Source organism: Thamnophis elegans, chromosome 6 (assembly GCF_009769535.1).
Source record: "Thamnophis elegans isolate rThaEle1 chromosome 6, rThaEle1.pri, whole genome shotgun sequence".
Classification (NCBI taxonomy): domain Eukaryota; kingdom Metazoa; phylum Chordata; class Lepidosauria; order Squamata; family Colubridae; genus Thamnophis; species Thamnophis elegans.
The window spans coordinates 23,169,907-23,192,486 of NC_045546.1; the positions used below are offsets into that span (position 1 = coordinate 23,169,907).

At 38.8% G+C, this 22,580-nt stretch overlaps 1 protein-coding gene across 4 annotated transcripts in view; it reads left to right on the forward strand.

The window, feature by feature from the left end:
- The first annotated feature begins 2,064 nt into the window (after window positions 1-2,064).
- PAN3 (poly(A) specific ribonuclease subunit PAN3) overlaps window positions 2,065-22,580 on the forward strand; it is a 72,556-nt gene continuing 52,040 nt past the window's right edge. For 2 of the 4 annotated variants that reach the window (XM_032219374.1, XM_032219375.1), the window contains exons 1-2: window positions 2,065-2,877; window positions 17,637-17,758. In XM_032219374.1, the coding sequence (XP_032075265.1) occupies window positions 2,442-2,877; window positions 17,637-17,758 (558 nt within the window). In that variant the 5' untranslated portion in view covers window positions 2,065-2,441. The remainder of the gene's footprint in view (window positions 2,878-17,636; window positions 17,759-22,580) is intronic. The other 2 variants (XM_032219372.1, XM_032219373.1) reach the window with 1 other exon arrangement.

Genomic DNA, 22,580 nt, shown 5'->3' on the forward strand with positions numbered 1-22,580 from the left:
GGGTAGGTGGGGTGATTATTTTACTGGTTGTATATTGTATTTTATTTATGTAAGCTGCCCAAGGTCACTGAGAATGAGCGGGCGGCCACAAAAATTCTCATAAACAAATTAACAAATAAATAATTTTATTGTTTTGCTTAAACTTAAATTGATTTTCTAAGCCTACCCAACCTGGACATCTGATGTATTCATTTAGGATTCAATCAGGTTGCAAACAATAAATAGAAAAAAATGCTTCTTCCTGGGACAATATTACTTTTCTGTATGAAATAGCTATAACCTTTATAACAGCAACAGATCAATGAAAATTGAAAGTTGAAACATTAAGAATTGTATTTCAGTCACTTTCCTTTTTTTTATTCACTACTTTGGAATATCCAAGAACTTGAGGATGACAATTAAAGAACTTTCCTGCATATTTGGTTACTTTGTGATTTATTGGGAGATACTTTATTTTTAAATTGGTTTTTATCATTATTGATTTTATATTCTCCTTTCCAAAGGCTTTATTTCATGTTTCTGAAGTGACTAAAATAATGGTAATTATTAATTATGTGTGCAATTGATTTGTTGGTTCTCCTTAATTATATTTAAATTGATCTATTTGATGTACTATTAATATATTACCTCATGAATATATTTATTGTATTGAGATGTAACATTTAGAAAGACAGTACTGTATACACGTGCTAACTATTCCTTTCATCCATTACACAAAAATAAGGTACATGTACCCAGTATATTTTACAACAAGAGGACCAGATCTATTATCTTTTTGAGAATCCACTCAGGAGCTATCAACCTACCTTAGGCAAGTATTTATAATTAAAACCACATGCACCAGCCTGAAAAAAGATATCCCAAGAAAGAATGATGGAGAGTGGGGGGAGGATACTCAACTTTTTCTTGTTATTTCTTTATTTCAAAGGAGCATTTTCCCATTAATTTTTTTTACTCAGGTTTTTGAGATTATCTTTATGCCTTCCATATTTTTTAAAATATACACTCCAACTTTTTTATAATTAACTGATTCCTGCTGTAAGAACTGTGGCTTGAAAATCCATATTTGTATATGTTCAGAATAACTATAAAAGGGAAGGTTTTTTTTTAGTACTGTTGAAAGAAATGTCCTTCTAGGTTCGGCTCCAAGTGGGGAGAAAGACACTGGAAACATGGAGGCTGCTTGGAAAGATGGTTTATTGGTGGACAGGACCACATGGCTTGAGTCCTGAACAGAAAAGGTGATCTCATGCTTCAATGTTGGTGGAGAAAAAGAGAAGGGAGGACTGAGATGCTGAGACCCTGGTTTTATCCTCCTCTGGCCTTTGATCTTGAGCTTGTATTCTGATTGGTTGTCAGACTCCCATGGGACCACGCAGGGGCAACTCTCTAGGCTGCGTTTTGAATCCAGGTTTGGTTGAGTTCTCAGATGCCATGTGGTGAGTTGGGTAAAGGGCCAATATTATCATGCCTTAATCCCATCTCCCTAGAGCTGAAGGGGAGAACTCTTTATTATGTAAAGGGACTAGCTTGGGTTTCTTAATAGCCCATTGACAAAGTGGGTGGGGGCAGGAAGCTATTCTGTCTTTAAAATATGTTTCTCCCTTTTCACATCCAGAGAAATATTCTGCCTTTTCAATATTTCCTAGGATTTTTCATTTTTCTGCGAGGGGGCTGGGTGATAACTTCCTACAGTACATTAAAAAAAAACCAAGATACATTCAACAAGAATCATAAGGTACAACAGTTAAAGAATTTTACTCTGTTCTCCTCTATTTCTATTATTTGTAATTCTACTCTATATATGTCCACGATCAAGTATTCCAGGCATATTCATGTATACACTACGGTGCGGGGTGTGGTGGAGGGTTTATATCCACATAAAAGGGTTTAGGAAAGCCGCTGCGCTTCTTTCCCGCCCGCGAAAGGCCAAAAGTAGACGGAGTTTGCTTGCCGCAACCAAACGCCCGCTCCCTGGCTGCCACCCGCCCCACCCGCCAGGAGCTGAGCCAGGCCTCCATCAGCCCCTTCGCTTCCTCCGGGCCTGGATTACCCAGAGGGCCTCGCTGTGGCGCAGGCGCATTGAGGAGACAGCTCAGGAAGAGGAAAATGGAATAAACAATCCCGCCGTTGCCGCTGCCTCCGGGACCCTTCAGCGCCTGACGGAAGGCCCCGATCCCCTCCCCTTTCCCCGGCTTTCGTTTAGCCTCTTCTTCCCCCGCCGGGCTCGCTTGACCCCTTTAAGAGAAGCCCCAGCGCCCTCCCCCTCCCTCCCTTGTCCTCCCTCGTTCCCGGAACTCCGGCAGTGACAGCGGCGGCCGTGGGACGGCTGCTGCGCCCGCTCCCCGCCTGCCTCCCATGGTGCGGCGGTGGCCGGCAGCGGCCGTGGTGCCTTCTGAGGCGGCCTCGCTGCTGCTGCTGCTGTAGCAGCCGTCGCCGCCATGAACAGTGGCGGCCTCCCCTGCTCCTCTCCGGTGGCTCCCGCCGCGGCGGTAGTAGGGCCGCCCCCCGGGCCGGGAGTTCCGGCGGCGGTGGCGGCCCCCGGCGGGCTGAAGCTCAAGTTCTGCCGCTACTACGCCAAGGACAAGACGTGCTTTTACGGCGAGGAATGCCAGTTCCTGCACGAGGAGCCCGGCGGAGCTTCCGCCGCCTGTCCCGGCCCTCCGCCGCCGGTCGCCCTCGGTGGGCTTCCGCTCGGGCTCCCTCCGGGCCCCGCCGCTCCTTCCGTCGCCGCCTCGCCGGGGCACGGCGGTAGCGGCGGCTATCCGGGACACGGGGTCGCGGCGCCTGGAGCGGGGCCTAAGAAACCCCCCGAGCTGCTGGGAGGAGGCGGCGGAGCAGCAGGCGGCGGGGGGCTCGACGGACCCCGGCTGGCCAGTGAGTGTGGGTCTAGGGAAAGCCGCCCGTAGGCGACTGGGGTGGTGGTGGTGGGGGGCGGGAAGAGAGACGGGCTTGGGTTCTGGGCCTCCGCCAGTCTCGGGCCTGGGCTGCGCGGTTTCCTTCCAGAGGAAGCTCAAGAGATGTTAGAAGCGTCTCGGAGATGAGGAGGGCTCCGGAAGAAGGTGGGCGGCGGTGGTTTAACAGGGCTGTTTCCTTTGGGTTTTGAACCCTGCGGAGCTTGAAAGTAAAACGTTTGAAGGGAGAAAGGGGAAAGCAGCTGCTAGTATTGGCCCCTACTCCGCCTTCCCTGTGGGAAATTGTGATTGGGAGATGAACGTGCGGCAGCCTGTCAGGGAATAGTAAAAAGGGGTGTGGTGGAGGTTGTGTGCATGTAGGTGTATACACTGGGTATTGCTCTGTCTGCCTCTCTACCTACCCACCCACCTACCTACCCACCCACCTACCTACCTACCTACCTACCGTGTTTCCCCGAAAATAAGGCAGGATCTTCTTTTCTTTTGACTCCTGAAATAAACACTTGGCCTTATTTTTGGGGAGGTCTTATTATTTTTGAGGTGCAGGAGGCGTCGAGTGTGGTCATCTCATGGCTGCTACTGTGTTGCAATATTTTCGGGGAGGGCTTATTTTAGCGCATGCGCTCAAAAGCCCAATTGGGCTTATTATCTGGGGGAGGTCTTATTTTCATGGAAACAGGGTATCTTATCTATCCATCAATCCATCCACGCACTCACGCACCCAATATAGGGGCTAAGGATGCTCATGTTGTGTGGCATGAAGGGAGATTTAAAAGTACAGCCCAAAGCCATATCTAATCTGTACACCCTTATCTTTTTACTAACTCCATCTGTTACATTTTGTCATTTGTTTTCCCCTTTCAAAGGTCTATGTTTAGTATATTAACAGTGGTAAAACATTGCTTGTGGGAAGCCTAAATTGATTTGGCCCTTCCCTCCCTCCCTCTCTCTCTCTCTTCCCCTCCCCTCCCCTCAGAAAATTGTAGAAACTTCTGATTATTTCAGATGAAAAATATTTTAGAGCTAAATTGTCAGCAGTGTGTGGGGGGAAATCAACAACATTTGTTGGATATCGTTTGAAGTGTAGCTTTTGACAACTTGTTGGGACTTTCCTGTAGATTATTTTTCTTTACTCCTTACAGCTTCTAATCAACTTCTAACTTTTATTTGTTAAATGCTTTGATCTAGAGCAGCTTCCCACCGTAAAAGGAAGAAAGGGGTTTATTATCAGTATACTACAAAGCTGCTTTTTTGAACTTCCAGATAGATAGGTTGCTTGTAAAAAAACAAGAGATTTTTAATATACATTTCCCTATGTTTATTGTGCACAGAAGAAAATACTGGTATAAATCCTTTATTTTTTTGGTCAATTTTTTCTTAAAATAATCTTAAAGAGACAATATGTGAAAATAATTGTAGCTGTAAAATAATCAGAAAAGAGTAGATTTGTTAATCTAATAAAATTACAATTTCCAGAATATCTCAATTTGTGGAGTCCTTGGTGTTCTCTGAGCTTGGTTTCTTGCAGACATTTCATTACTTGACTAGTAACATCAACAGGCCTAGTAAGTGCGGTTTCCTCCCTGCTTATGCTTAGTAGCTTGTTCTCCCAGTATTGGTTGGAGTGGTTTTCCCTTTGGTAGTTCCTTGTTGGGGTATTGTTTATCTGTTTAATTGTTTGTTTGATTGTTCACTTGTTAGCAAAAAACAATATTCTAATAAAAGAATGGGGCATGATGGCTCAGCAATTGCTGAGTTTGTCAGTTGGAAACCTGACAGCCGGGGTTCGAGACCTGAGCACCATGCAATGGGATGAACTCCCATTCTTGCCTCAGCTCCTGCCCACTTAGCAGTTTGAAAACATGAAAATGTGACTAGAAAAATAGGTACCATTTCAGTGGGAAGCATTGCCCTGGCATATAGGTCATATTGACCACATGACCATAGAAATGTTTTGGACAGCGCTAGCTCCCTTAGCTAAGAACTACCAAGGAGAAAACCCACACTAACACTATTGATATTACTTAGTTGGGTAATGAAATGACTGCAAGCAGGCAACCACGGAACCAAGAGAGCATCAAGGATGCTATAGTTCAACCCAAGCCTACATGTATTCTAGTCTATTGATTCTTCAGTTTAAAAGACCTGTTAAAATAATAGAATTATTGTAATAAATAGTTAATAGAATGAACTTTAGACTAGAACATCTTTAAATCAGGGGGAGCAAACTGGTGGCCTGTGGGTCAGATGCATTGAGCACAGGCCATGCCCACCCCAGCTCCATGAAGGGGAAAAGTCATGAAACGTCACGTGACGGCAGCCTGGAGTTTGACACCCGTGCTTTAAATGTTGCTCCTCCTATGAAGTCATTAGATGATCTTAAGTGAATCATTGTGTCTTAACCACATCTGTAATACGGGTGATTATGATTGCCTTATAGCTGGATAAATTTGGACTTGAAAGGATTGCAAAACTGGTTTGAGTTTGCTGGATATGAAATTGGGGCATTTAACTGTATGCTTTTAACATGTACAATTAATTGCTGCTTAGATATCTACAAAAATTACATTATGAAAAAATGGTATTGCTGCTTAGATATCTACAAAAATTACATTATGAAAAAATGGTATGAATCACAAAAATTTTTATTCTGTTGTTCTTTTTCCTGCTGGCATCACATATTGGATTCAGCTGTGTGTTTGCTAGGAGAAATTTGGTATAAATAATCATTCAATATTTTGATGACAATACACTTGCAGATTCAAAAGGAATGTTAATCTTAAATAACACATGGTTTGTAAATAAATTTTCAAGAAATTTATAAAAGTTTTTATCAGAAAAAAGATATCACATTAAGCTATACCTTTTTAGTCACGTTTCTGAGACAAAATTGAAAGCTCTCAAGATATCAAAATGTCTCGGTGTGTATAAGTCTAAAAACATGGATGCTTGCAGTCGGTTAGGTGGATTTTTTCAACATTCAAGTATGCAACAGGCTGGCTAAAGAATTAATTAGCAATGAGACAAATCCCTTAGCCTATTGCTTTTTGTAGAGAAATGTTTCTGACTTGGTGGCTTCTAGGCATGTTAGTGTAAAAGTCCAATTTATTCCATCTGGCAACAGGTTGAAAAGGTGCTGTAGATAAAGTTTTCTCCATGATGATTTCTGTTTCAGATAACAGTGCAGCTTTTCATTTTTGGGTTGACTAGCTAGTCTTATATGCAGTATTTTGTAGCACAATATTGCTATACTCAATTTTTTCAAATCTAGCACTGGATTGTCTTGTTCTTCAGAAAAGATGTCTAGTCATGATAGTCATACTCCGCCAGTCGCATTTTGTAGACTTATTGCCAAGGCATGTGGGACCTTTCTATAATTATATTCAGCAAACTAGAAGAAAGCTAGTTTTTTTTAAGTTCATCTATCCTATCTCAATTGTATGTGTATTTTACAAAAGTAGGTAGAAGGAGGGGGAAATAGGATTTATTTGTGACCATAATTGCAATTAGTTCAATAAAATAATAGGAAGGAATGATTGAAAAAACCTGATCTCTGGAAGAATTAATCATTAACTGCTCCTCTGATTAATGTAAGTAAAAAAAAAGACGAATAAAATTATTACATTTAATCCTACATTATAGCATTGCTCAAATACTTATTGAAGCTGATTTAAGAGAAATTGGTGTGTGTGTGTCTGTGTGTCTGTGTGTGTGTAGGGGGCAAAGCCATGAATGCCATTATTTTTCTCTATTAGCTCCTTTCACTTTGGCCTGCCTACCTATTGCTTCTTTTGCTAAGGAACAGAGAGTACTTAAGCTATAGTGTTGACAGAATCAAGTCCTTTGTAGGAAGAGCCACTTTACAACAAGCCATGGCAACTTTTTTGATTCCTGGTAAAAGGAGTAGTCAGAAGCAGCGAAGTACACCTTTCAGCAGACTATATTCCAAGCTCAGAAGGAGTTTTGTTTCATGGTCAGAACAAATCATACAGTTTGTTCCAAGTGGTATTGTTTTGAATGTTTTGTCTAAGTGTGACAGTTGATCAGCTGGACTGCTTTTGTGTAACTTAGCTAACCTACAGCAGCAGGGAATAGTCATATTCCTGATGCTGTTGTCTTAGATTAAATGGGATGATGTGGCAGTCGAGTGTTGAGAAGAAAGCAGTTAAGTACTTGGGTAGATGGAATATAAAGGTGGTTGCAGATTCATGTCAGCCAGTTTGCCTGCTAAATTATCACTATTTTTTTTATTTTTCTTTGTTATGGGGAAGTTAGAATTCATGTGGTGGTTAACTTTATGGCTAACGTTTATGTAGGAAGGCATGAGTATTGCATGTGTATTGTGCGGTATTTTGCTAGCAGAATACAGATGTGTGTGTATGTATTACGTTTCACAAAAGCGTTGCTAAAGCTTTTGAGGTTGCATAAATGTGCAGTGGATATTTTGTTCTCTTTAACCTTTGATGTATACCTAAAATACATTTTAAATTTTGGGAGGAAGTTTGTTCTTGTCTTCTGGGACCATGATCTTTTGTTTAATTTTTTATGACTTGAGATCACTTTGTTGTTATGACTACATGATTATTCCTGTTTTGGATTTTTTCGGAATGTAGTTTTCTTTCAGGGTATAGAACAACGTAATATTTACCATTGAGCTGTGTATATTGTATGCTTTGATGCAAGCATTATAAGTTTCACATTTGGTTGTGTTGCAGAAAGATTTAAAATTTTAAAAAAAACAAAAAAAATTCTTAGTGAAGAGTGTAATACATACTACAGTAGGTAGCTGGACTTCTCTTCTCAACCTGCTGTGTTAAAGTGTTAAGTGCTTTTAATTTGTTAAAGTAAGTGCTAATGAAAGAAATGCAGATAATTTCCTTTATTTGTTCCTGAGTTTAACAAAAGATTTATTTAACTACCTAAAGATGTAATTTTTTCCTATTGAAATCTCTGGAGTGCTGAGATTTGATTCAGTCTACTAAATATAATCTATTGGAAAACTTTCAAATATGTCTTTAAAATCCCTTTAGTCAGTTCTTCTGCAAATTGACTGGCTGGTAGTGGTCATTGTGGATTGCCATCCTACCTAATCTTGGCACCCTTTGGTAAAAACAAGGAACAGGGTCTGATAACAAGTTTCTTGTAGCCAAGGTACTCAAAGCATTTTATTTTGTTTTCTCACAGAAGTATTCAAACTATTTGACCTGTCTGAATATTGTCAACTTAGACCATTCCAATGGACCATATTTACAGCATCTATCTTATTTGTACAAAAACTAATTTTCTGATTTATGCAGAAAATTCAGATGATTCAGATATCTAGTTGAAGATGATAATAGAACAGTCTTGCTAACACTTAAATGGGGTTATGACAACCTAAAGCATGTATTTTAGGCCAGATTGCAGGGAAACCTGAATCCCAGTAGAAAAGATAGTAGGACATCTGCTAAACTAATATGTCACTGACTGGAAAAAAGCAGTGAAGGAAGTAAAGTAATACATCATTCTGCATGGACAAGCATTTGGGTCACTGTAGCTTATGTTTCTCCTATCATTGGTAAGGAGATAGCAGGCACATCGTTTGCAGGTTTGTTTATACGTAAATGTCTTCAAACATCTTATGGATTTACATTTTGGGGAAGAGTATTTCATTTATTTATTTCACCTGTAATTCCTAACTTTAAAAATGACTGGAATAAGCTATAGAAAAGACAATTACTTGAATGGAAGAATAAATAGGAAAATAATGTATCATATGCTAACTAGTTATATGGCACAGTAAGGCCCATATTTTGTAGCACTCTAACAGTTAATTTATCTACATCTCCAAAATAATTCTCAGAAATAAAAAATAGACATACCTTGTATAAGAGATACAGATTTTCTGTGGGATATTTTTGAAATGAGTTTTCCCATAACATGGTGACCTCCAGACACATTTTATTGTCTGGATATGACAGAAATAGTAATTTAGCACATCTGGATTGCACTTAACTGGTGTTCGGAAGATTTGTAGAGATAGTAATACCATAATCCTGTCTATATCCCACTACTGTATGTAGGTTGCATTATAGAATAGAATGGTGCAGCCTAAGGCTACCGGATTGCACGTGAAAACTATTTTCCTCATAGATGTTTACCTCACATCCATAAACATCATGCAAGAGAGTGTACTATCTCTTTGCTTCTATGAGGTGTTTTGACCCCAAGACCAAATGTTGGGAGATGGATAAGGAGAAGGGTTTTTGCAAGCTCTCCTTTTGCTTGTTTTTAATTTGGCCTATGGTTAGTTAAATGAATCTGTTTAAATAAACAAAAGAGAACTTCCTATTTCACTGTTTTCTCCCCTCCCCCCAGCTTCACACTTTGAGAGTAACTTAGGTATTGCCTAAGCGAAGCATTTAATTTTCATGTATTGCTTTCACTTCACTGATAGTAATTGGGATAAACTGATGTTTTCAACCCAAGAACATTTTATTATTGAGTGTTTCATTTTTTAAAAATAAAACTCTGTGCTTAATTACTCGGAGTTCTCCTTATGTAGCACAAGCACAAGCAATGTAGCACATTCTCTTAACAAGGGCTCTTGATAAATTCAATATTCAATAGGTTAATTTTGGCTGAAGTAGATTCCAAGTTGTAACTTCTTGGTGAATCAGAAGTAAAGGATTATAAAAATGTCCAGAGATCCTAGAAATTGGTTCACATAGAGAAACAAAATAGGACTTGTTTTTGGTGCTTAATAGATTATTATTACCACATTATTTTACTTTCTCATCTCTGACAACAGTGATATGGTGCCAATAAAGGAGAATATTTGTTGCTCAGGGCTGAAATGAGGGGTTCTTAGTGCTCCCTTCCTAGCACTGATGATGTTACCTAGTTTGGGTAATGAAATGTCTACAAGAAAACAACCAAGCTCAGAGAGCACCAACAGTGAGATGGCCTACACAAGAATGTGTGAAAGGTGTGATCTGTTCCAGGCACTTTTTATTTTCAAATAAAAATAAGGATGGGGGGGTGTCTATAATATGCAACAATCCTTAGAAATCTTTCAGTTATGGAAAATTTTTGAAATGTAAAGACTTTCTGAAGATGAGAAGCAAAGAGAATTAGTAGGCCAAATTAGAAAGCCTGTGCGTATATCTTAGGATATGTAAATAACTATGTCCCAATGTCCATGCCAGGGAATTGAGATATCTGATCAATATTAGGAACAAATTAACAGAATGTACCATCCAGAAGCTGTAAACTTTAGTCTGTACCTAAAGGAAGGAAAGTGCTTTTTAAGAATACAGAATGGCACAAACATCTCAGTCCTTGTCTGTCAAATGTTTGATATTGGGAAGTTGTTTAGAAATAGTGACATTGTAAGAAGTTAAGTTGCTTTCCTTCTGCTGTCTCTGCCACAGTGTGCTGAAACAAGCAATACTTCAATAAAACCTGACTTTGGATCACATAATGTCCAAAATACATGAGTGTGAACCCCTAATGGGATAGAAAAATGCACTTTGAAAATAAAAGCCTCTGTTTTCAGAGCTAAATAGTTTTTGTTTTATCTGCAAAAGCAAATCACTCAAGAGGCCATTTTACCCCCAAAGAGAGGAAAGTTTTGGGCACGGCTTTAGAAGTGTAAATGAAGGGAGAGTAATGAAGATGGAAGGCTAGAGAATCTTCCTTCCTTCCTTCCATCCATCCATCCATCCATCCATCCATCCATCCCAAAGGGGTGTATATGTGTGTATGGAGAGGGGGGGTGGGGGGAGGGATGCATTATGGGACAAAGGAGTTGAACTCTGGCTGGCAGAGCAACTATTCCAGTGTTCTGAAATAAAGATTTCTTTGTTGGTATTGATACAAGCTCAAAGAACAGATTGTAGTAGCAAATGAAAAAAACCCATAAGTTTGAAAGGAATTTGGAAGTTTGTAATAAATGAAGACTAGTGATGAAGAGCCAATTGATTGACATGTTAAAGATGCATTGAACTTTTCTAGATTTAGGCTTCACTGTATTATGTGTTACCCAATCAGGAAGAGACAGAGTTGAATGTGTTGATGGGGATTGTTAACAAGCAAGAATGGAGAGCTGCTGCTGGAAAGAAAATTACTGGAAGCTGGACTTTTCAGAGTAGATTCCGCAGAGGGTTGTAAATTCTGTGCTAATGGAAAACCATCCCAGCTTCCAGACCTATCAGGGCAGTGCGAAGGGAAAGATTGTGCTGAATCTTGGAATACACAGTTAGATTGTAGGAATATACAGAAAACCAGGTACAATAGATGCAGAGGAACAACTGACAATACATCTCAAAATTGCAAACTATAAATATGCAATCAACATAACTTTGTGTGCTGATGAATCACATAGTACAAAAGGAATCTGAAAATGCAACGTAATAGCAATTTTCAGTGGGTAGAGAAATCCATACTGACTTCTGTTCTTCTTGGATCAAAAGACAGAAGCAGACACTGTAATTTTCTTGGATGAAGGGTCTTATTTTTGTTTGTTGTTAATAAGACATAAAGTGACCTGCAAATTCAGATTCTTTGTGGCTTATGTAGAAAATAAATTGGAAAGAAAGCCACAGATTTTCTGTTCTCATAATGGGACAGAATTTATGAATGGACAGATGTCTGGTTATATAACGGAAAACGGGATTATACATGGGAGAACTGTCCCCTTTGCATCAGAAATGGATTTACAGAAAGAATAAACATTTTGTGGGTTGGATATGTGCTAAACTATGTTAGTTGACTGAATCTAGATAATAATATGATTTCAACAGCTAATAGTCATCAACAGGGGCTACCTACTAAAGATATGAAAGACACACCTTATGAACTGTGCTTCCACAGAAAATCAATTTACCTGTACATTTGGCTGTTAAAGTGTATACTTGTGTTTCCAAAAATAAAAAAGTTGTATTGCTAGAACTGTATATGTTGATTAGTATCTAGCACAGGGTACAGGATGACAACTGCAAGATTACAGTAGTAGTATTTTCTTTGATGAGCGAGTAAGGCCACCTGAGAGTAAAATGTCAGGCTCTGAACTTAACAGCTATCAGCAGACAATACTATAACATTTATTTCCAGTTTCTAGTTTCAAACCAGCATCATATTTTCAGAAGGGAACTTAAAAGAACCTGCTGATGTCGTGCTGACTGCAGAAAGGCAAGTGCAGTTATAGTAGAAGCTGAACATGAGCCACAGTTAGGGCATTCATAAAGACCTCACAAAGCTGGAGTCAGGTTCTCAGACATGGGGAGATATTTAAAAGCTGCTAGGTTATGAATTCAAGAAATTTGAAAGACGCAAGCAAGGAAAGATTTAGAATCTTACAAAAATTACTTTGAGATTTGCACTGGGACTCCGAGACAAGCTATATCTCTAAAGACAAATAATCAGCATATGTAGCTATAGGCTTATCAAAGAAATGGATTCTTAGCCAGTAATGCAAAAAGGCTGAGAAAAAAAATTCAAGAGTTTCAGTAAAACTGCATCTTAATGAAGAAATTAGATTTAAAATGTTCCTATATGAGGTATGTATGTGTGTGTGTGTGTGTGTGTGTGTGTGTGTGTATGTATGCATGCATGTATGTATGTATATATGTATGTATGTATATATGTATGTATGTATTGATTGAATTTATATTGCTGCCTATTCGCACATGGCAACTTAAGGTGGTTTACAGAATATAAAACCCCCATATAAAAACAACAAAACTAATAAAAGAAAAGTCATATAATAAATTAATATACAGAAAATCACCCCCTGCCCCGGCGACAGCACCTCACACTAGCCATTTAATGGGCTCCATCCCGCTCTGGGTTTCTTAGGTGGGATGTATTCTGTATTCTAGCCTCTAATTCTCAGCATTAAAACTTATTAAATATTTTGTGAATATTGCTTTACTAGTTGTGTTCTACAGTTAAGGAATTTGACAATAACATTTAAGTTTGTAGAACTATCTACCATAAGAAAGTCAACTGAGTGCAGTTAAGACCAAATGCAGTACCTATGAGGAAGTTCCGTCCTTCAGAGTAGTAGTCAAGGGATATTCTCAGGAATATGGAGAGGACTACCATGAGATTATGAAAATACTTTAATTAGGACTTTCTTAGGCATGTGCCAGAGGCATAGAAATTGACCATCTGGATGTAAAGAGTGCTTTCTGTACTTGTAGAAGTAGAAGAAGAAATTTACATAGAATAGGCCTTAGGGTTCATTCAAGCTGGCAAGTGGAGGCTTGTGTACAAATTAAAGAAGAATCTTTATGGATTAAAATTGACTGCAAAGACTTTCAGACAGAAATTAAATCAAATGTTGCTTAAAAGGGAATTTAAGTAGTGAAAAGCTGACCCTTGCCTCTGATCAAGATTTAAAAATAAATGGACTTTATCTTGCCATATGTTGAACAATTTAATAATTTGTTATGCAGACTGACAACATCGTAAGGGGATTCTGAAGCACCTAAAAAGGGAATTGTAGTGAAGAATATTGGCAACATCTCTTATTAAACCAGAAACATAATTATAGGGCATTTTGGAATGCCTAATACTGACTGAGGTAAATTTACTTACCTATAGAAGCTAATTTTCTAAAGGAAAGATAGAACAGTGAACAACTTGACAAAGTGGTTAGCAAGATGCTGTATATGTCAATAACTAGACCAGAAACTTCTACAACAGTGTGAATTCTTTACAGAAAATTCATTACGTCAACCTAAAGTGACTGGACTGTAGTCAAGAGGCTAGGAAAATGCCTCAAGGGCCCCACTGACTTCAGATAAAGCTGACAGCCAGCAGTAGCCCTGAATTAACTATATATATGGATGCAGAGTGGGCTGAGGTTATAGCTAACAGCAAGTTTGTAAACAGCTCCTGATTCCCTGGAGGGGTGAAGAAATCAATTGCACTGACAGGAGACAAGCTGCTGCAGTGTTGACCTCCACCAGGGCCATGCACATTTCAGCTAGTGAAGCTAGTTGCAAAGCCACGTGGGTTTACAAATTTCTAAATAAATTTGGAATTTACTGATGCCACGGTGAGGACTGAAGGCAGCAAAAATTGTAAGGAAAGAAAGATTAATTTAGCAGTAAATGACATTGATATCCAATGGCTGTGGAGGATTTATGGCCTTATTTATTTATTTTAGAAAATATGGCTATTCACTTTGCATATGAATTTTGAGTGTGGAACAGCAAAACCAATATAATAAAACCTCTATAAATCATATTGCTAGGGTCAAGACACATAAATGACACCTATATTGGTCTTATATAAAATCCCAGTACAGCAGTTGAGAGAAAAGCCAGGTCTATACAGCCTTCTGAAAGGACAGGAAGGTCAGGGCTGTCTCAATCTTGAGGAAGGGTGTGGTAGATGTGCTAACAGAAGAAGGATCCCTCCTTGATTCTGTAATATGAGATTGTTCAAAACAGGGATCTGGATTACATTTGCCCTGCTGCACCTGGTGAAACAGCAGATACCCTCAGAGATAGGCAGTCCTATAAGTCACCTGGCACTGTGCCATGCAAGGTTTTGAAGAATGATAACCATACTTTGAATTGGGCGTGCTATCTCTCACTTGCTCTGTTTAACAAATCTGTGCTTAAAAGACAAAGAAGCTTCCTGGCTGACCATCTCTTCTGCTTTTTCTTCAAAATGTACAGTAGTTTAAGCAGAAGTGAGGCATATAAATTTACTTTTATTGAAATACAATAAATGTCATCTGCATTCATTAATACTCGAGCAAAGCTCATACTCAAGCTATGAATATTTCCTTTTTTTTCCTCCCAAATTGGATACTCTGCTACTTAACTATTTAATAGTCTTTCAGAAGAATACATTCAAGAGCATACTCTGTTATAAGGATTTCTGCTGAATTAAGATTTTCAAGATGGGAGAATATTAAAAGAATAACTGCAAAGTACTTATATTAGCTACATTTAGTTCTATTAAATGCAAATTAAACCAGAATTAGTTTTTATACTGATCCCCATCCAGCAATGTTTGGAATACAGTCTCAGTTTCTGGGAATTTTCTCTCAAGGGTGTCAAAGATTATAATCTAAGGTATAGTCATAATTTATTTATAATAGAAAAATAAAGTTGTAGAATTTTGCTTTTAAAATTTAAAATATGTATTCTTTTCCTTTATTTTGGTTTTTTAAATTCCTGCTTGAAAGGAGAAATGTCTTTGAATCAATATAACTTGAGCCCTTAAAATGCTAAAAACTAAACACAGCCCAGTGTACTTTCATCAGATAGAATAATTTTTGCTCTTTAATTGAAACAAATATGAAAAAAAATATAATTATTAGCTAGACATTCAAAACCTTTAATGAAATCTGAATAATTTGGAAAATACATATACCATTATTGGTCCATCTTGTATTGCCTGCAATACTTTCCTCTAGGTGAAGGGTGTCAAACTCACGTCATCATAGCAGTGTCACATGATGTATCAGGACTTTTTCTGCCTTCACTAAACCGGGGGTGGGTGTGGCCAGCAGATGATGCATTTGGCCCATGGGCTGGGAGTTTGACAGCCCTGCTCTAGGTGATGTTAATTATTCTTCACTCTACATATGAAACTGAAACTAGATTTTGGGTTTATATTATCATTGTTGGACATGCGGCCTAGAGTCGGACACAATTGGACATAGAAACCTTTGCCTTATAATATTGTCACCACCCACCAGCCCATTATCACCTGGATTGGAAGATCCAATTCCTACCCGAATATAACTTTAATCAGTGAGGATGACAGCATCTAGTTAATCTTGTCTGGTCTTGAAAAAGCTTTGTAGGCTCAGAACTGCTTAAAACTCAAATGAGAAACCAGCAGGAAATCACAGGGCTGCAGAGGTAAAAAAAAAAAATCCTGGAAGAAAGTTACCAAAGAATTTTCTTGTTGCCAAGAAAATATGGCTACGTAGTTAACAGTAGTTGAGTTTGATTTGAAGGAGACTTTATTGGTCTCCCCCTCCCCCATCCAACTGAACAAAGCAGCACCAAATAGAAATAAAACATCCTGACCAGGGGTGGGTTCTGGCCAGCTTTACTGCCGGTTTGCTTGTGTGCATTCTTTACATGTGCATGCATGTGCAGTTCAATTAAAATTTCTCTGCGCATGCACAGAACTAAAAAACAAGATGGTGGCGATGACAGCGACGGAGGAACTGGTTCGGGGGTCAGGCCGCCATACCACTACGGTTCGGCCAAACCGATAGGAACCCACCTCTGATTCTGACTCATTTGCCTATGCTTCCGATGCCAATTTTACTCTATTTTCACCTTTTTTTTTAATCAGAAGGGCTGAGTCAGAGGTCTAATTAGGAACTCTACTCTTAAAATTCTCATTACTTCTGGGACACAGAGCTAATAACAGTTGTGAAGTCTGCCACTCTTAGTCTGAATCCCATTTTCTTGCTGTCATTAGTAGACCGCATTTGCCTTCCGACCTGTATATAATTGAGTCATTGTCTAATCTACAGGCTATAATACTGTAGTACTTAATGTTTGAACAAGACATGCTGTGGGCAGTTTATCTGTGGACATAGAGGTAGGCTCTGCAGGTCACTGCATCCACTACAATATTCAATAAGTCTCATTTCTTCTCTTACTCTCCATTTGTCAGAGAAGCACTACAATGCCTTTTTTTAAACAGAGTTAGCCAGCAGTTTTGAAATCATGAGTATTCAGGGAATACTTTCTGCCTTCAGGCTATCAACTACATTTTATTTCTCAATAATGGTGATAATAATAATTCTCAACTTACAATAGTTTGTTTAGTGACCGTTCAAATTACAGTGGTACTGAAAAACATCGGCATATAGCCATTTTTCAGACTTATGACCATTGCAGCATCTCCATGGTCACATGATAACAGATTCATATTTATGATTATTACAGTGCCCCAAGGTCTTGTGAGCACCTTTGTGACCTTCTGACCAGCAAAATCAACAGGAGACCAGATTCACTTAACCGGGTTACTAACTTGACAACTGCAGTGATTCACCTAACTGTGGCAAGAAAAATAGTAAAACAGAGCAAAACTACTTAACAACTGTCTCATTTAACAACAGAAATTTTGAGCTCAATTATGGTTGTGAGTCAAGGACTACTCGTAATAGGAAGAAATACTTATCTTCAATAGATTATGAAATGTGCATTTCAACTGGCAATCTTGAAAGCACTTAAGAGTCTGTTTAATCTGATACAATATTGAGGAGTTTCTTTTCATTTCTTTTGACTGCTAATTTTATACAGTTTTTTTCTGCTCCCTCTTGAATTAAATAGACCCCATCTACTTAAGCGAAATTGTTAATTAAACAAGACTTGCAAAGACTTGTAATTTGGATGTTGGAGCAAATTGCTTTTGCTTGTTAAAGAACTATTGATTCTTTACTGTTAGAGAGGAAGTGTGAGAGAGATGCTAATGTTCAGTTAACTTGGATTTCTGTTTAAACTTCATTGTTTATACTTTGTTTACTGATATTACCAGTTATATTCCATTTCCATTTTCTGGTTCTCTCCACTATCTATAAATCAGAGTCATGTTACTGTGATGAAAAGATATAATTTGTTGGTATGTGGTCTTTTTAATTTCTCCCTCTGTATTTAGATAGATAATGGATTCTAAATTTGCATGCTGTTGGAAGAAAAGATCTGCAAAACTGATAGCCTTTAAAACACTTTTTTCTTGTTTTATCTCTAGTTCCGGGTATAGATGGGAGTGCCCTGGCTGAAGCTAGTCTTACAGACTCCTATTTCAGCACCAGTTTTGTTGGAGTCAATGGGTTTGGAAGTCCTGCAGAATCAAAGTATCCTATGATGCAGGTAATGACTCATTTTATAGAGTGTTCACTGTGGTCTGTTGCTGATTGAAATTATTTCTGCAGTTTTTTCTACAGAAGCGTGAATTCTAACATAGATGGGAAACCCCACTTCAATGATACAAATAGAACTCTTGAAGAAAAAATATAGGGCAATGTGGGAAAGATGTTGCTTGTTTGAATTTAGTTGGTGTATCTGTAATGACCAAAAGAATACAATAACTGTTGTAATTGGGGAATTATATAACATCTTCAGTTAGCACAAAATTTGGTTGTTAGAATTTTTATTAGCATAAGTTGGTGATACTCCTAGAAGAAAATATTTTTGTTTAGCAACCTGCCTGTCTATTGAGATATCCATTGACATTTTTGGAAATGTTCTTTTTTGAGTACTATTATATAAAAGCTGCTTATTTAATAAAATATCTCATTCCCACATAACTCTAGGCAGCTTACTACTGCAAACTAAAATGTACAAAAAACATAAAAGGTATAACAGACCAGAAGAACAAAGTAATCATAGTAAATTGTAAGCATTTGCCAAGAAAAGTTGCAAACTGAGTTGGGAACGTGTTCTTAGACCAAGCCAAGCCATTTAAAAATATTTGCATTGCTTCTAGTTTTAGCATTTTCTATTGTTGGTTCCTTCTTTGTTTTTATTATCCATATGATCACATTGTTTTATGTGCTGGATACTTCCATAGTAAGACACATAAGAATTGATCCAGATTGATTTTTTTTTTAAAATAGAATTTTTATCAAGAATTTTAATTACAGTGGCGAAAACTAGTACAAACTAAAATTGGAGAAAAGGAAAAAAAATAAAAAGAAATAATAAAAATTGGAGAGAGGAAAAAGAGGAAAACAATGTAATAAAAATATATTTTCTTCCAACCTTCATCACTACAAGTATAATAATTCTTTACCTCCTATAAAGTTAAACAGATATATTTTCATCCCATATTCCACCCCTTACATCTGAACAAATCCATAAAGCCTCAACTTTTCAATCCTGGTACCAGCAAAAATCCATAAATTGTTGCCAGAATATTGAAAAAAATATTTTAACTTGGATCAGATAAACCAACTTTGTGTTCCTTCCTTTCATGTTTACCAGTCTTAATCTTTAATTCACTCAAATATTGTTGTAGAACTTGATTTCTCTGAAATTCTTTCTTTTCCAGTTGCATAGATTTCTTCAAGACTTTCTCATACCCCTTTTGTAGATCCAATAAGATAATATTTAATAGGACATTCCCTTGGTTTTAGTTGGACACCAAGAAAAGAGGCCCCGGGCATGTACTGGAAGACCATGGAAAAGATCTTGCAGGGGTATGAGTGATTGAGATGCTCAAAAAAAAGGATGCGGGTATGTGTGCAGGTGTGCAAATGCAGGGAAGGTGTGAAAAGAGGGCATGGGGATATTGCATGTGTCCAAGTGCATGGAGGTTGAGGAAAGATGGTGCATGGTACATATGGTTGCAAGGATGCCATGGAAAGAGGATAAGGGGTGCGTATGATTGCAGGAAGGCTATGCAAAGAGGGTGCAGGGTATATGTGTGTATATGTGTGTAGTCACAGGAATACTGAAGAAAGAATGGGTGTGCAAGTGTGCGATTATAGGGAGGCTAAGGAAAAAATTCAGGATGTGTGCATATCTGCAATTTCAGGGAGGCATGGGATGCAAGCATATGTATGTTCAAGTGCAGAGAGGCCAGAGAAAGAATGTGAAGGGTGTGTGCAATTATAAGGATGCCATGGAAAGAGAATGCAGGGTGTATGGTTATGTGTCTGATTGTAGGGAGGTCATGGAAAGAGGTCATGGAATGACCTGCAGGCAGTGAGAGTATTTAAGTGCAAGGGCAGGGAAGCCAGGGAAAGGGGGGAAAATGTGTGAGAAAATGGGGGAAGAAGGCCGTGGTGTATGCAAGCAAAATAGGCAGTTAGAATGAAACTTACTCTAGCAACTTTCAATCTTCTTTGCCTGCTTCCTGTTGACTTTGCTTGGGGGAAGCTGGCAGGATAGGCTTGCAAATGGCGATCATGCTGCAACTGATTGTAAATATGGGGTAATATTAAGCACCTGAAATTTGTTCACATGGCCATGAAGGTACTAGAACTGTCATAACCTCAAAGACCAAAACTCCATTTGTTCAGCATCATCATAACATTGAAAGATATCTGAACAGATTGTCATAACTCGAGGACTACCTATAACGTTCTATTAGAAGAATGACACCTCTCTAAATCAATAGAATCCTTGTTCAGATTGCTGACTGTGAATTCTTCTATTGATTTTCTCAGCATTTTAAAGCATATATGAGAGAAATAAAATAAAAACTGCTTTTTCTTATAAAGAAAAGAGCTACAATATTATACAGCATAGCAATCCAAAATGTATACAGACATGCAAAAAATATATAGATCTAAGAAAGTTGGAAAATGTGTTGATTGAACGAATAATCATAATTATAGCAGGTGGCAACCTATTTTAGAAAGTAAATTAATGGAGCAAGATGCTTTAATATCATTATGGTTCTTATATTTTATTGTATAAAATATGTATAATAAGCACTGCTAGTGTTTTGTTAATGCTAGTTGAAATTGAAATATTCCATTATGACCTGTAAGAAGCCATAAAAAATTGTATTGCTCATATATTTATTGAACATATATATTTACTATTCATATTGTTTCTGGTGACTGGATTATTTTTGATGAGTAAATAATATTTTTATTTACTTATCAAATTTGGATACTGCTCACCTCACTGTCTGAGTGACTCTGGGTAGTTTGCAGATTTAAAAAAACCCATAAAAACACAATGGACACCAAGTGCAGTAAAATGGGAACCAAGTAAAAACATAGATAAAATAACTTAAAAACTAAATGGTAGCAGGATTGCTTTCAGGGTGTTTTCGTGCTCTTCCCCAAGCCCCACACAAATTGGCAGAGCCAGGTCTTCACATTCTAGCCAGGAGAATAGGGTCCTGCCTTACCTCTGGGGGAAGACATTTCATAGGGCGGGATAAGCAGCAGAGAAGACTCTTTTTCTCAAGAATTCTGCCAGTTTTTTAACCAACCAGGTCCTTAACATACATTCCCTGCCTGACTGGATGGGATGGGTTGAAGTGTTAGGGGAGTAAGACAGTTCCTCAGGTAACCTGGTCCCCATGCCATTTAGGCCTTTAAAGCTAATAACTAACATCTCGAATTGAACCGGGAAGCAAACAGGACATCCAGTGCAGCTCAAACAGCAAAGATGTTACATGCACCATCCTTAGTCCTCCCAAAACCGCAGCCACATTCTGCACCAGTTGTAGTTTTGGGATACTCTTCAAAGGTAGTCCCATGAGGAGTGTATTGCAGTGAGTCAGTACAGGAGATGATCACGACATGAGTTACCTGAGAGAATGGCTTTCTGATCTAGGAAGTGATGTAACTGTCACATAACAACGGATTTGGACAAAGGCCCTCCTAGCCATGACTGCCAACAGATGCTCAAGCAGGAGTTGTGGATCTAGGAGGTCCCCCAGATTGTGCATCAGGTCTGCCTGGGGCATTGCAACTCCATCCACGACCAAAGATAACAAATCCCGAGGTCCTCCAGGCATCACGAAAGAACTTCCACATTATTACTTAATTCTTATCACAAAGTCATGAGCTTTACTTGTCATTCCCTTGTGATAAGAAATTATAATATTTGGAATCTTTTATTTTAGGAGAAGTTGTTAGGAAACTATGATACAGTTTCATATACTGTATTTTTCGGTGTATAAAATGCACCCTTTTCCCTCAAAAAAGAGGCTGAAAATCTGGGTGCATCTTATAGACTGAATACAGCATTTTTTTTGCCTCCCAAAACCAAAATGGCCATGCATAGCCTTTAGGAGGCTTTCAGAGAGATCCTGGGGGCTGGGGAGGGCAGAAATGAGCAAAAAATGGGTCGTTTTTTTGCTCAATTTTGTCATCCCCCCCAATCCCCAAGAGCACTCTATAAGCCTCCTAAAGGCTATGGATGCCCCTTTTTTGACAAAAAAACGGGCCATTTTTGGGAGGTCTGCAGAGTGTAAAAGTTTTTTTTAAAAAAAAATTGCCTCTTTTCCTAGGGGCTGCTTGGAGTGTCCAAGCATGGGTTAACTTCAGCTTGCTGCCCAAAGACTGAGTTCAGAGTTTGTGTAGCCACGCCCCTTGCTCCCTTCAGAGGCCCAGTTTAAAAAACTCAGACGCCCTAAAAGGACGTATTTTGGGGAGTTCCAGTCCTTGAGCAGCAAGTTGGACCCTCCAAGTCAGTGTAGTGTAACCTTTATTATTTTTGTACAGTTATTATTTTTGTATAGTTAGGTGTTATGACCCCCCTTCCGACCTGCAAATCACCCAGACACAGCTTGGCTGTTTGCCACTCTTTAATCACGGATTTATTGGCTCCTTTGGCTGAAGGCCCAGACAAGACTCACATGCAAGAATAGTTGGCAGCAACCCAAAATCCAACAAATACAAGACAGAGTATTCCAATACTGTTTCAAACGGTTGTGTCCTGCAAATGACCTCTCCCAACTTCTTCACTTATATACTCTCTTGGGAGCGGGCAAGCCACAACCACCTGTGTTTAATTATCGTCTCTGAGTCTGCCTCCACAGCTGCTGCTTCCGTTTCTCCGCCCTTCTTTGTCTTGCATCAGGAACAAACTGCCTTGAATCCTTCCCACTGCTTTATGCCTCAGGTGCCTCTTGGTGGCCAACCAGACTCTCTGGTCCCTGCTCTGAGTCTGAACCCTGCCCAGGGTCCTCCACATCTTCCCTGGCAGACTCATATGGTTCCTCGCT